At 44.3% G+C, this 12,252-nt stretch overlaps 1 protein-coding gene across 2 annotated transcripts in view; it reads right to left on the reverse strand.

Annotated features, from left to right (window-relative positions):
- The window catches only part of specc1la (sperm antigen with calponin homology and coiled-coil domains 1-like a), a 52,075-nt gene that overhangs the window by 29,702 nt on the left and 10,121 nt on the right, over positions 1 to 12,252 (reverse strand). The window contains exons 2-9 of one of the 2 annotated variants that reach the window (XM_079515406.1): positions 9,699 to 9,873; positions 8,319 to 8,463; positions 6,273 to 6,520; positions 5,372 to 5,593; positions 4,556 to 4,675; positions 3,698 to 3,961; positions 2,822 to 3,061; positions 731 to 1,004 (exon numbers count right to left, since the gene is read on the reverse strand). In XM_079515406.1, the coding sequence (XP_079371532.1) occupies positions 731 to 1,004; positions 2,822 to 3,061; positions 3,698 to 3,961; positions 4,556 to 4,675; positions 5,372 to 5,593; positions 6,273 to 6,520; positions 8,319 to 8,463; positions 9,699 to 9,833 (1,648 nt within the window). In that variant the 5' untranslated portion in view covers positions 9,834 to 9,873. Of the gene's footprint in view, positions 1 to 730; positions 1,005 to 2,821; positions 3,062 to 3,697; positions 3,962 to 4,555; positions 4,676 to 5,371; positions 5,594 to 6,272; positions 6,521 to 8,318; positions 8,464 to 9,698; positions 9,874 to 12,252 lie in introns of those variants that run through there. The other variant, XM_079515405.1, reaches the window with a different exon arrangement.

The raw sequence follows: 12,252 nt of genomic DNA on the forward strand, positions 1-12,252 counted from the left end.
GGAAAGGAGTAGACGGGATTATCCGTTAAAACACATTGTGTGCCCACACAACACTTTTTTTTTTTTTAAACCCAGGGTGCCCACTTTTTACATTCATTTTTTTGTTTTTTTATAAAAACCAAAACGTCTTGGGCACAACACGCGGGGTAATACCCAGGACGTCCACAGACGTCTTGGGCACACAATGTGTTAATTAATCGCATCGGCGCACAGAGAGTTTAATTTACCGCCATACACACACGTTTTAATTAGGTTTTGGTGAGGTGCAAATTGTTTTTCTTAAAAGGTATATTCAGTGATTTCACTTAATTCAAATTTTACTATAGAGTGTGCTGACCATATAAGGAGTTCCTCCCTGTCCCCAGTGAGCCCCTGGGGTGAGCCCCTGGGGTAACGATGATCGAGTGGGGGCGGGCCTTGGTGCACATGCTGTTGGCCTGTTGCACTCCCCCCCCCACTGTAGTGCGTGCATGTGCACATCTTGTTACCGGGGCGGACCGGGTTTTTTCCAAATCACCCAAATTAAAAAAAATAAAAAATAAAAAAAGGAATCCTGGCTAATAAGACAAATATGCCTTAAAACATTATACTTGCCCTCTATAATTAAAATAAAAAAAATAAAAACACCTTAAATATTTTATTTCTTTCATAAAAAGAGAATCTTATTATTGTACTGTCATTTGTGTGAAAAAAGGGAAAATCAATAAACACATTGGTAAATCCCCCTTACCCAGGAGCTGCTCCCTCTCGAAGCGTGCGTTGTCGGCCAGGTCCATGTAGCGCTGCTCCAGCTCCATGTAGCGGCCGCTCTTGATGTCCTCCTCGAGCGAGTACGACACGTGGTGGTCGTCCAGCAGCGAGCGCAGGTACTCGATCTGGCGGCCGTAGGCCTCCAGCTTGTCGCTCTGCTGGCACAGCGAGTCCATGAGGATGAGCTTCTCCTCGCCCAGCCGCTCGTTCTCCCCGTTCAGCTCCTGCGTGATCTGCTGCAGGTCGGCCAGCTCCTGCAAGGTATAGAGGAAGATGGGCATTAAGCAACTAGTCGACTATTCAACTAGTCAAGTAAATCCACTAGTTGACCTTGTTGATAAGATATTTTTTTCTTTTTTTTTGGCCTCAAAATCAGGTAGATTATAGTTGATTATGTCAGTGGTTCTCAAATCTTTTCATCTTTTCAAGGACCCCCAAAGATTATCTGTAATTGGCCGCCAACCCCCATCTGAAAATGTGTTGTTCCAGGGACCCAGCAGAAGCAAAGATTTGAGTAAACAAGCTCGTAGATCTGCTATTTTTCAATAGCTAAAGTATAACATAATCCTTAAAAACACCAAAAGGGTGTTTTGCCCAGAATTGGGTTAATCGCCGTTAAGACATTCTCAAATGAAACATCATTGGGCGGTTTTCTGTGAATGTAATGCCGTCTGCGCGTGGCCAAGGAACACACACGTGGGCCGGTAAAGAAAACCCAAAAGAAAAGTCTCTGCTTCTGTATGTGATGTGGCAGACACTTTTCATTTCGTTTAATTCCTCATACAAAGATGCCATTGCCTGGCCCTGTATGAATGAATGAATGATTTGATTTATTTAAGTGTCATGCCACCTTGTGGCCCATCCCTCATGGGATTATATGACACCTTATAAACAGTTATACACTTAGTTCGGCCTGGGCCGTGGCTCAGCGGTCCAGGCACCTTGGCTGGTAATCCAGTCTGGCAGTGTGCCGCGGGTTCGACTCCCTTTCTCTAGATAATTTGCCAATTTAAATAAGTCTTTTTCAAATAAACGGTTAATAAGTTGTGCATCATTCATATTCCATCATATTAACATAGTTTATATTATTAAACAACGCTTCTCTAAGCGCACCATAAAAAAGGACAGTACAACACAAAATGGCCCTGTATCTCAAATGGTCAAATAAATATTTGATTAAGGAATACAATATGCCTTTTGTATTCTTGCTGTATATCAGCGAAATGTAGATTTTTGTGTTGGACATTGAGGGAAATTAAGATTATCAGATGGGGGGGAAAAAAGAAGTAAAGTAAAAAATTAAAATTAAAAAAATAACTAACCTGTTAATCGATCGATAAGGTTATCAAAATGTATCACTTATCAATTAATTAACACTCAGATTGCCCAAGGTTATTTAATCCATTAAATCATAGCGCCCCAGCGATTTATAGCAACAGGCGCTCCTAGGCTGTGGAGCGATGCGATCGGTTTTCATATCAGTAAACTTTGTCTTTTGGATCAAACGTCGTCCTGGGCGCTGGGTGTTACTAATAGAAAGGACGGCGATTGGGGGTGTTAACCTATTTTGGGCGGGAACCCCTTTTGGTGTTTCAAGCATTATGTTATACTTTAGCTATTGAAGAATAGCAGATGTACAAGCTCATAGCGCGGCACCGAGTGCCGCACTATGAGCTTGTAGATCTGCTATTTTTGAAAAATGTGCCTCAAATCTTTGAATATATTCTTTCAGAGTTTCAGTTTTTAACTCAAATCTTTGCTTCTGGAGGGTCCCTGGAACAACATATTTTCAGATGGGGGATCGTCCAGCTTGTCTTTGAATATATTCTTTCAGAGTTTCAGTTTTTAACTCAAATATTTGCTTCTGGGACAACATATTTACAGATGGGGGGGGGGGGGGGGGGGGGTCGGCGGCATATTACATATCATTTTTGGGTTGAAATATTGAGAACCACTGATATAGAATCAGAAGAAAAAAAAGACATTAAACAGATGACATTAAAAAAGAATTTTTTTTAAAAATGTCGACGTCTGGGTTAACGAATAAGATCATTCCCGTTTTCCTGTATACCTGCAGCGTGGCCTGGAGCTCCTCGGCCGTGCTGTGCTGGTTCTCCTCCATCTGGTGGATGCGCTCCGTCAGGCAGGCCACCGTCAGCGACACCTCGCTGTTGGTGCCCGTGGTGCTGCCGCTGCCCCGCCGCGAGGAGCGGGCGCGGCTGCCCGGCCCGCTGCTCCTCTCCTCGGACTCCGAGGAGGACGAGGAGGCGCCCGAGGGCGCGTCCAGGGCGTCGTCGCTGGACGTCACCGCCTGGTAGTACAGGGATGCCAATGATTAATCGATTTTTTTTAGATTAACACTTAGCCCACTAGCATTTATTGAAAAATTAGGATCTAATTCACGCCAGCATTTGAGCCAGCATTTGAGCTCTTATTTTGAAAAGCCGCCATTTCCGGTCCATGAGCAGTAGTCAGAGTGGGGCGACGGAGTCTTGTGACAACAACAGCTAGCTACCCGATGCTAACGTAAGTAGCATTATGGCTCGATCGAATGAATGCACTATAAAAGCGCAATTGACAAAGGTCTTCGGCAATGGCGGTAAGCGTATCAAAATTAGGCTTCAATTGACAAAGGACTTCGGCAATGGCGCGGAGGGTGTTAATGGCGGGAGTCTATGGATTTAGTCTATGGATTTAAAGGATTTCATTTTCCATCCTGAATGGCAGTAACTACTATGAGAACTGAGAAGATCTCCACAAAGGTTTACTCATCAAAACGGATTATAAAAGTGTAACCATCAAAGCATGCACTCAACAATCGTTAATCGTATGTGACCATGGAGTGTGCATAATATACGTTTTATGTGATATGTATTAAAAAAGAAATCGATTAACAACCGGGAGAGCTATCGGTTTGGCTGACGGTCAGTTGTTGTGCATCCCTAACCTGGTAGACCTCGCTGGACTCGCTGTCCAGGTTGTCGGCCGAGCCGCCGTGCAGCCGCTGGCCGCTCAGCAGCAGGTCCTCCAGGGAGCCCGGGGCCGAGCCCTCGGCCGAGGAGGTGGTCAGGGTGCCCCGCCCCGACGTGCCGCCGCCGCCGCCTCCTCCTCCCCCGCCGCCCCCGCCACAGCAGGCCGCCACCAGGTCGGGGCTCAGCGACGGGTAGCTGAACAGCTTGTCCGAGGAGAAGCCCAGGGCGTTGAGGCGGTCCTTCAAGCGATGGGATAACAAAGCATCAAAATTAGTGATGCACCGAATATTCGGCCGCAGAAAATGGCTAAAAATGCATGTTCGGCCCCATTCCGTTTCGGCCCGAATAGGCCCGAAAACATATCACCGAATAGTGTGTGCAATGAATGCATTCAAAAGAGCAGAATAAATGTTTTATGGAGCCATGATAGTGATTATTTTTTAAGTTAAGTTTTGCCATAACCATTTATTTTGCGATAAATCAGGTAGCTTTAACCCATTTTGGGCGGGAACCCCTTTTGGTGTTTTAAACATTGTTATAATTTAGCTATTGAAAAATAGCAGATCTACAAGCTCATAGCTACAAAAATATAAATTAACCCATTTTGGGCGGGAAGCCCTTTTGGTGTTTTAACTAAGCATTATGTTATGCTTTAGCTAATTGAAAAATAGCAGATATACAAGCTCATAGCGCGCCACTCGGTGGCGCGCTATGAGCTTGTACATCTGCTATTTTTCGTTCTACAAAAATATAAATTAACCCATTTTGGGCGGGAAGCCCTTTTGGTGTTTTAACTAAGCATTATGTTATGCTTTAACGTTCTCATCCCGTACTTTCAGCATGCGGTTCTCGCTCCTCAGCAGGTTGAGCTGCTCGTTGACCGCCTGGTTCTGCTCCTGCAGGAGCAGCAGCGTGGAGTCCACGTCGGCCGCCGTGATGGCCATCGTCGACACCTGCTGCGTGCGGAGTGCGGCGGCAAAAAACACGCACATTTTAGTTGCAGTCATATAGTCTCTAAACCCATTCTGACCTGAGATCAGATTCTAAAAATGTCTTCTACATCCTGACAGTTTTCTGAAAAAGCTATGTTTCTATGTCAGTGGTTCTTCGATTTTTCAAAAATAGCACACCTACAAGCTCGTAGCGCGCGCTATGAGCTTGTAGATCTGCTATTTTTCAATAGCTAAAGCATAACATAATGCTAACACCAAAAGGGGTTCCCGCCCAAAATGGGTTAAGACTATCGTTTTCATTTAGTTTTTGGTCACATTTTTTTGCTCGACTGGAACGTTTTGTCGTCTAGTTTCAGTCGACGGGATATCATAATGAAAAAAAGGTTATAGTCGACTAAATCTACAGTCGATTTAGGCGACTAAAATGTATTTCGGCGGGCCTTGATGCCGTCGTGAGTCGCAATGGCCGATTTTACACGTGTTGACAATAGCCGATCTGCAAGCTCGTAGATCGACTATCTTCAGCATGCAACCAAGTGTAAAATGACTTATACTGGTACTGTTGTCCACCATAGTCCCTTCCTAACATTTTAGCCTAGTTTTTATTTGTTGACAAAATTCGTCAGTGAAAAAAAGAAGGTAAGTCGACGAACATTCTTTCGTCATGGTATTAAGTCGACGAAATCAACACTGCACCTGCGGAGGCTTCTCCTCCTCTTCCTCCTCCTCCTCCTCCTCCTCCTCCAACAGCGCTCCCTCCTCGGGGTGTGTCTCCTCCCCTCCCCCTCCTCCTCCTCCTCCCCCCCCCAGGCCCAGCTGGGCCCTCATGTCCCTCAGCTCACTGCGGAGGTGCAGGATCTCCACGTCCTTGACCTTGGCCAGGCCCAGCAGGTCCTTCACCTTGACCTCCAGAGCCACCTTAAAAAATAATAATAATAATTGTGCATTTATATAGCGCCTTTATCCAAGGCGCTTGATAGATTGTGCATTACATTCACCCACTCACACACACATTCATACACCGATGGCGGAAGAAACCATGCAAGGCACCATCCAGCACATCAGGAGCAATTAGGGGTTCAGTGTCTTGCTGAAGGACACTTCGACACTAACTCTGGGGGGAGCCCCGGGTTCGAACTGGCAACCTTGTGGTTACCATCCGGCCACTCTACCCCTGAGCCACCGCCGCCTTGTCGAGGTGGTGGGGGGCGATATGGAAGAATATTATCATATGTCACAATATATTTTTCAAGCATTATCACGATATTTTTTCATGTTTTTTTAAGGGTTGTTGTTCAAGTTACTTAAAGGGGACATTTCACCATTTTTTTTGCAAAAAAAAAAAGATGTTAATGACGTTTAGAAGATTTAGAACACTTTCCTGGGGGGGGGGGGGGAGAACAGAAAACTGTCAGGATGTAGAAGACATTTTTAGAATCTGATCTCGAGTCAAAATGGGTTAAGATATTGAACTGCAAATCATGGAATGTGCATTCACTGTATCACGATATATATATATATACGGTATCTCTGAAAATGCATATCGTCCGTGGAGACATTGTGTATCACGATGATCATTTATACCCATATCGCCTACCTTGTCGCTGATCTGGCCATCCGACTTGGACTTGCTCATGCGGCTCTCGGACTCGGCCAGGGCCTGACTGCGAGACCGCTTCCCCGGGGCGGAGGACGAGTCTCCCGACGACGACGCGGCCCCTCCCCCCCCTCCTCCGGACGACGCCGACTGCTTCTTGCCCGCCGAGGTCTTGGACGTCCGCAAGCGGTCTCGGTAGGAGTTTGTCTCCTTGGACGTGGACGACGCCGTCCGCTTGGTTAACGTACCTTAGCAGGGGGGGGGGGGGAGAGATGGGACAGGAGAATGTATTTAAAACCCATTTTGACCTGAGGTCAGATTCTAAAAATGTCTTCTAAATCCTGACAGTTTTCTGAAAAAGCTATGTTTCTATGTCAGTCGTTCTTCGATTTTTCAAAAATAGCAGACCTACAAGTTCATAGCGCTATGAGCTTGTAGATCTGCTATTTTTCAATAGCTAAAGTACAACAATGCTTTAATGAAAAATGAAATGCATTCTCGCAAAAAAACACCAACAGAACAAAGACTAAACGAGAATGTGTGTGTGTGTGTGTGTGTGTGTGTGTGTGTGTGTGTGTGTGTGTGTGTGTGTGTGTGTGTGTGTGTGTGTGTGTGTGTGTGTGTGTGTGTGTGTGTGTGTGTGTTGACGTTGTGGTGTTCAGAGCAGTGTTTTCGTCGACTAAAACTATGAAGAAAAAAATGTTCGTCGACTACCTTTTTTTCACTGACGAAAACTACATGGAAACTAAATGAAAACTAAGCTACGATGACTAAAACTAAGACTAAATATACTGACGATTTTGTCAACAAATACAAACTAGACTAAAATGTTAGGAAGGGACTAGTGGACAAGAGATCCAGTATAAGTAATTTTAAACTTGGTTGCATGCTGAAAATGGCCGATCTACAAGCTCACAACGCGTCACACTGCGACGCGCTGTGAGCTTGTAGATTGGCTATTTTCAGCAAGTGTAAAACCAGTCATTATGACGGCATCAAGGCCTGACAAAATTCATTTTAGTCAACTAAATCAACTGTAGATTTAGTCGACTAAAATCTTATGATATTTAGTCGACTAAAACTAGACTAAACACTAGAACATTCCAGGTGACTAAAACAAATGTGACTAAAACTAAATGAAAGCTATTCAAGAGACTACGACTACTACAACAAAACTAAAAATGTGCTGCCAAAAACAACACTGGTTCAGAGTATGGGGTTCATGCCGTTCAGACCATGGGTTTTATGGGCAAGTCTCCCATTGGCGTAGAGGCAGCCAATCATGAACAGGTCTCCACTAAGGTCCCTAGTCTAGAGGTATAGGTCAACATGTTGTCCGGGTGCTTTTCAAGCAGATGTGAAAAGATGTGACCAAATTTGCCATTGGACTTTTTTTGAATTTTCGTTTTTTTCATGTTATATGAAAAAAACAGGTTGTTCAGTTTGACCCAACAGGTTTTGGAGATATGGCTTATAGAGTAATGTCTTGCAGAGAAACAGCGAGTTGAGAAAACAGGCTTGAAAGGATCACTTCTGTGGACTCTTAACATTACCCCTAGCTACATGTTTAAGCATTTATTTCATATTTACATGTCAATTTCAGCTCTCAACTTATTTCAGACATAATGCTATGTGAAGAGTCTGCCTTGTGCCATTAACCCATTTTGGGCGGGAACCCCTTTTGGCGTTTTAAAGCCTTATGTTATGCTTTAGCTATTGAAAAATAGCAGATCTACAAGCTCATAGCGCGGCACTCGGTGCCGCGCTATGAGCTTGTAGGTCTGCTATTTTTGAAAAATCGTGAAAATGTGGTGCAAAGCTTTGAATAGATTATTTCAGAGCAAACGTTTTTAACTCAAATATTTGCTTACGGGGGGGGGGGTCACTGGAACAACATACTTTCAGATGGGGGTCGGTGGCCAATTACATATAATTGCTGGGGTCCTTGATATGAAATATTGAGCGCCACCGATACAGAAACATGAGGTATTTAAGAAAACCGTCGATGGCAGACTCTCAGTCAAATCTGGTCACAAATGGAGATACCTGATGATGTGGTCTTTGGTCTGCTCTCTGTGTTGGCGGCAGCACTGGCCCCGCTGGCGGCCGTTCTCTTGGTCTTAGTGACAGCATTACTCGGGGCAGGGTTCCCTCCAGCCATGGCTGCTAACAGATCGTCATTGCTTTTAACCTGAAAACGCCCCAAAAAGAAGAAAACAAAACCCCCAAATCATTAGAGACGAGTGACGCGAGGGTATTCAGTGATGAGTCCCGGGATGCAGGGATGGTCTCTTAGAGATGAGTCCCAGGGACATTTGATGAGTCCCACTTCTACGACGTTAGGAGTCATATTTTGCCATTTTTTACAATTTGCAGCATTTAACTCCCATTTCATTTTATATGGTTATAATGTGGTTATATTCATGTAGAAAACAGAAGAAGAAATGATTATTATAACTAAAGCTGGCAAAATAAACTAGAATAGAAAACAGTACAGTAGTACAGTAGTGCATCCCGTGGATGCAGAGGTCGTTGTTTTATTAACTATAAACTGCGTTTTGGGATGCACTCTAAGAAGAAAAGAAAAGGGTGGCACATATTAACAGTAAGTAAGCAAGTAATAACAACAGTAAAAGGTGTTAACGCGTTTTTTCGGGCTGAATATTTGGAGCACGGGAAGTTTTTTTTATCTACCTCGCGTAATGTCAATCACGTTTGCAAACTGCCGCCGAATATTGCGCCTGTATAACAAGTTTTGGGGCTTTTTCCTTCTGTATTGGATAGTGTACAGTATGGTGACAGACAGGATATGGGGGGGGGGGGGGGGGGGGGGGGGGGGGTAGGGGGGTGACACGTGGCAAAGGCCGTCGGGATCGGGAGTCGAACGCGCGACACGTCGTCAGGCTGCGTCAGCAGCCTAGGTGCCCGGGACCGCTACGCTAGCCAGCGCCCCGGGCTCACCGGGGTCGATTTGGCAGCCGTCTTCCACATAGCTAGACATGGTGTTTCACCCTGTGAGCAGTGCTGTGTCCTTCCAGACCAACATCATCTCCGCTGAGAAGTTGACCGTCTTGCTGAAGAAAGTACTTTATGAAAAGTGGGTGTGAGTGGGCGTGCAAATAGGCAGCAGCGCGCCGCGCGCGCACGCCGCACGCACGCACGCACGCACGCACGCACGCACGCACGCACGCACGCGCGCGCGCGTTGATTAGATGCGATGTCAAACACGTTGACATCGCATCTAATCAACTTCTAGTGAAGCAGGGACCCACTGTGTACATTTTTACTATTTCAAAATAATGATGGGATCACGGGGATCATCCTCACTGCTGCTGCTGCTCCACTCCCATTTCGTTCTGCGGAAACATTGCTACGAATAACACCGTCGCAATCAGGTACATAATTAGGTAATTTTCTTTTTGCTACCTTAGACAGAGGGGCCGAGGCGGTGGTCCTGCCTGAAGACTTCCCAGTGGCCGACGACGTAGCCGAGACCTCCGAGGTCTTTCCTCGCTCTCCGCCCGGGGCTTTACTCGCCGCTGGCCGCGATGTCTTCTTCATACTGGTGGGAGCTCTGTGGTCGATGCATTTACAACTGGATCTGCACACAGGGAGGGAGGGAGGGAGGGAGGGAGGGAGAGAGGGAGGGAGGGAGAGCAAAGGTAGCTAAGTGTCAGTGCACCGACTGATACCTCCAGTTTTCCATGGAAGAGGAATTCTTTCCACAAGTGTCCATTTCCATAACATTATAATAAAACGGCAAGAGTGAAAGGAGGACGAGAAAAAAAACCCTGTAACCGTCGTTTAACGGGGGTCACGTGTTTCACCCTGGACTGACGAGAACCTGACTCGTTGCCATGACAGCAGGGAAAGTGATTTGTGACTGAAGTGGAGAGAAAGACTATAAGCGCTTTAGCACGAACTTGACTTCCATGTCTTGGCATTGTTATTTTTTTTTGTTGCACTTAGGCCCTGAAGAGGAAAAAAAATGTTGGAGTGGTTTATTGCTCAACGACTAACTTTGAGGCATCTTGTGTTGTTGTGTTCTTGGTAGAAGCCATTTTTGTTTTGGTATGGTAGTAATTGTAATTGCAACGCAACCTCACCGTCACCAGTACACTTGAATCGGACCCCAATGTCAGACAGAATTAGACACTCAAGAAGCCTTGTAGTAATTCAATTATTGGAACAAAAAAAAAAACGTTGCCAATTCACAGACTGAAAAAAAACGTTTCAACTCGTCGTCTCATCCACAGAAACGTTTCAAACGTTAAATATTAAGGATTGGGGGATGGCCCTCTGTTAGCCTCCTGAACATCAGAAAGGCCATGTCAGTCAGTCTGGTGGAAAGTAACCAAGTACATTTACTCATGTACTGTACTTCAAGTAGAATTTTCTTTACCGAGTTGGCGTATATACTTAGACTTCTACTCCACTACAGTGTTGTTTTCGTTGACTAATACTATGACGAAAAATGTTCGTTGACTACATTTTTCCACTGATTCCATGATGACTAAAACTATGACCAAATATACTGACAATTTCGTCAACAAATAAAAACTAGACTAAAATGTTAGGAAGGGACTAGTGGACAAGAGATCCAGTACAAGTCATTTTACACTTGGTTGCATGATAGTGTAGATCGGCTATTTTCAGCAAGTGTAAAAACAGTCACTACGACGGCATCAAGGCCCGCCAAAATACATTTTAGTCGACTAAATCAACTGTAGATTTAGTCGGCGAAAATCTTATGATATTTAGTCGACTGAAACTAGACTAACACTAAAACATTCCAGGTGACTAAAATATGACTAAAACTAAATGACGTTTTATTCCAAAGACTATGACTAAACTAAAATAGAAATTTGATGCCAAAAACAACACTGCTCCACTACATCTCGGATCCAAATATTGTACTTTATTATAGAACATACATTAACCACTTCATTTCGGCCATTTTAAAATAGCCGAAATACAAGCTTGTAGATCTGCTATTTTCCAATATTTATTATACATTTGAAAACTTTAAATGGGACATTCTGCACATTCTGGTACTTTTACTTTTGGTACTTTAAGTACATTTTGAAGCCAATACTTTTGTACTTTTACTCAAGTAAATGTTGAATTCCAGACTTTTACTGGTAACAGAGTTATTTCTATATTGCAGTACTTTTACTTTAGCTGGAGAAGAACGGCAAAAAGTGTCTAACCGGAAGTTCAGGAAGTACAGGGCCACCGGAAGTTCCAGCTCGTACTTCCAGTTTGACACTTGTTTCGGAAGTAGTTCTACTAAGTTGTATCTTCTTGTTCTACTCCATGGTTTATCTTCTTGTGAGATGCTGTAGATAAAACTTGGACCGAGGTATTGCTTTTATCTGACCTACTGTCAGGCGTGAACTTGCGGGCAGGTGGATACACACAAGTTACAACGCGAGATATCCGTCTAAACACAGTCCTGAACGCGGGGCCAGAGCACCCCGTTTTCTGGTCTGTGGGAGGTCAAATAAGAGCACTGTTGTTTACTCATAAAGTGCTGTTTTCACTGTTGCTACTAGTGCTACATTGAGAAATATAAAGTAACAAGTGTGAACCCATAGTCATATTCATAGCTATATAATTGAGGTATGACATTTTTTTTAATCGCACAGCCCCAGAACGAAAGTAAAAAAACAAGAAAAATAAATTGAACAGTAAATGGACAATTTACTTTTTGGGCAAGTGGCCATGGAACTTTGGGCAAGTAGAACGTGATCTCTACTGTGGTGGGTTTCTTAAACTATTTTTTATGAACTCCTGTTGACTTTCCGAGACATTCCGAGACTTTCCGAGTCGTTTTCTGTCTGCTAATTTTTGTGGCTCAGCGGCAGTAGTGAAAACTCACACAGAAGGCGTGATAACAACAACCATCAGTAATCCTCCCGACTTAGTTAAACCCTTCAGGATGGGAACCCCTTTTGGTGTTTTAAGCATTACTAGACCT

The sequence above is a fragment of the Electrona antarctica genome, assembly GCF_951216825.1.
Source record: "Electrona antarctica genome assembly, chromosome: 12".
Lineage (NCBI taxonomy): Eukaryota > Metazoa > Chordata > Actinopteri > Myctophiformes > Myctophidae > Electrona > Electrona antarctica.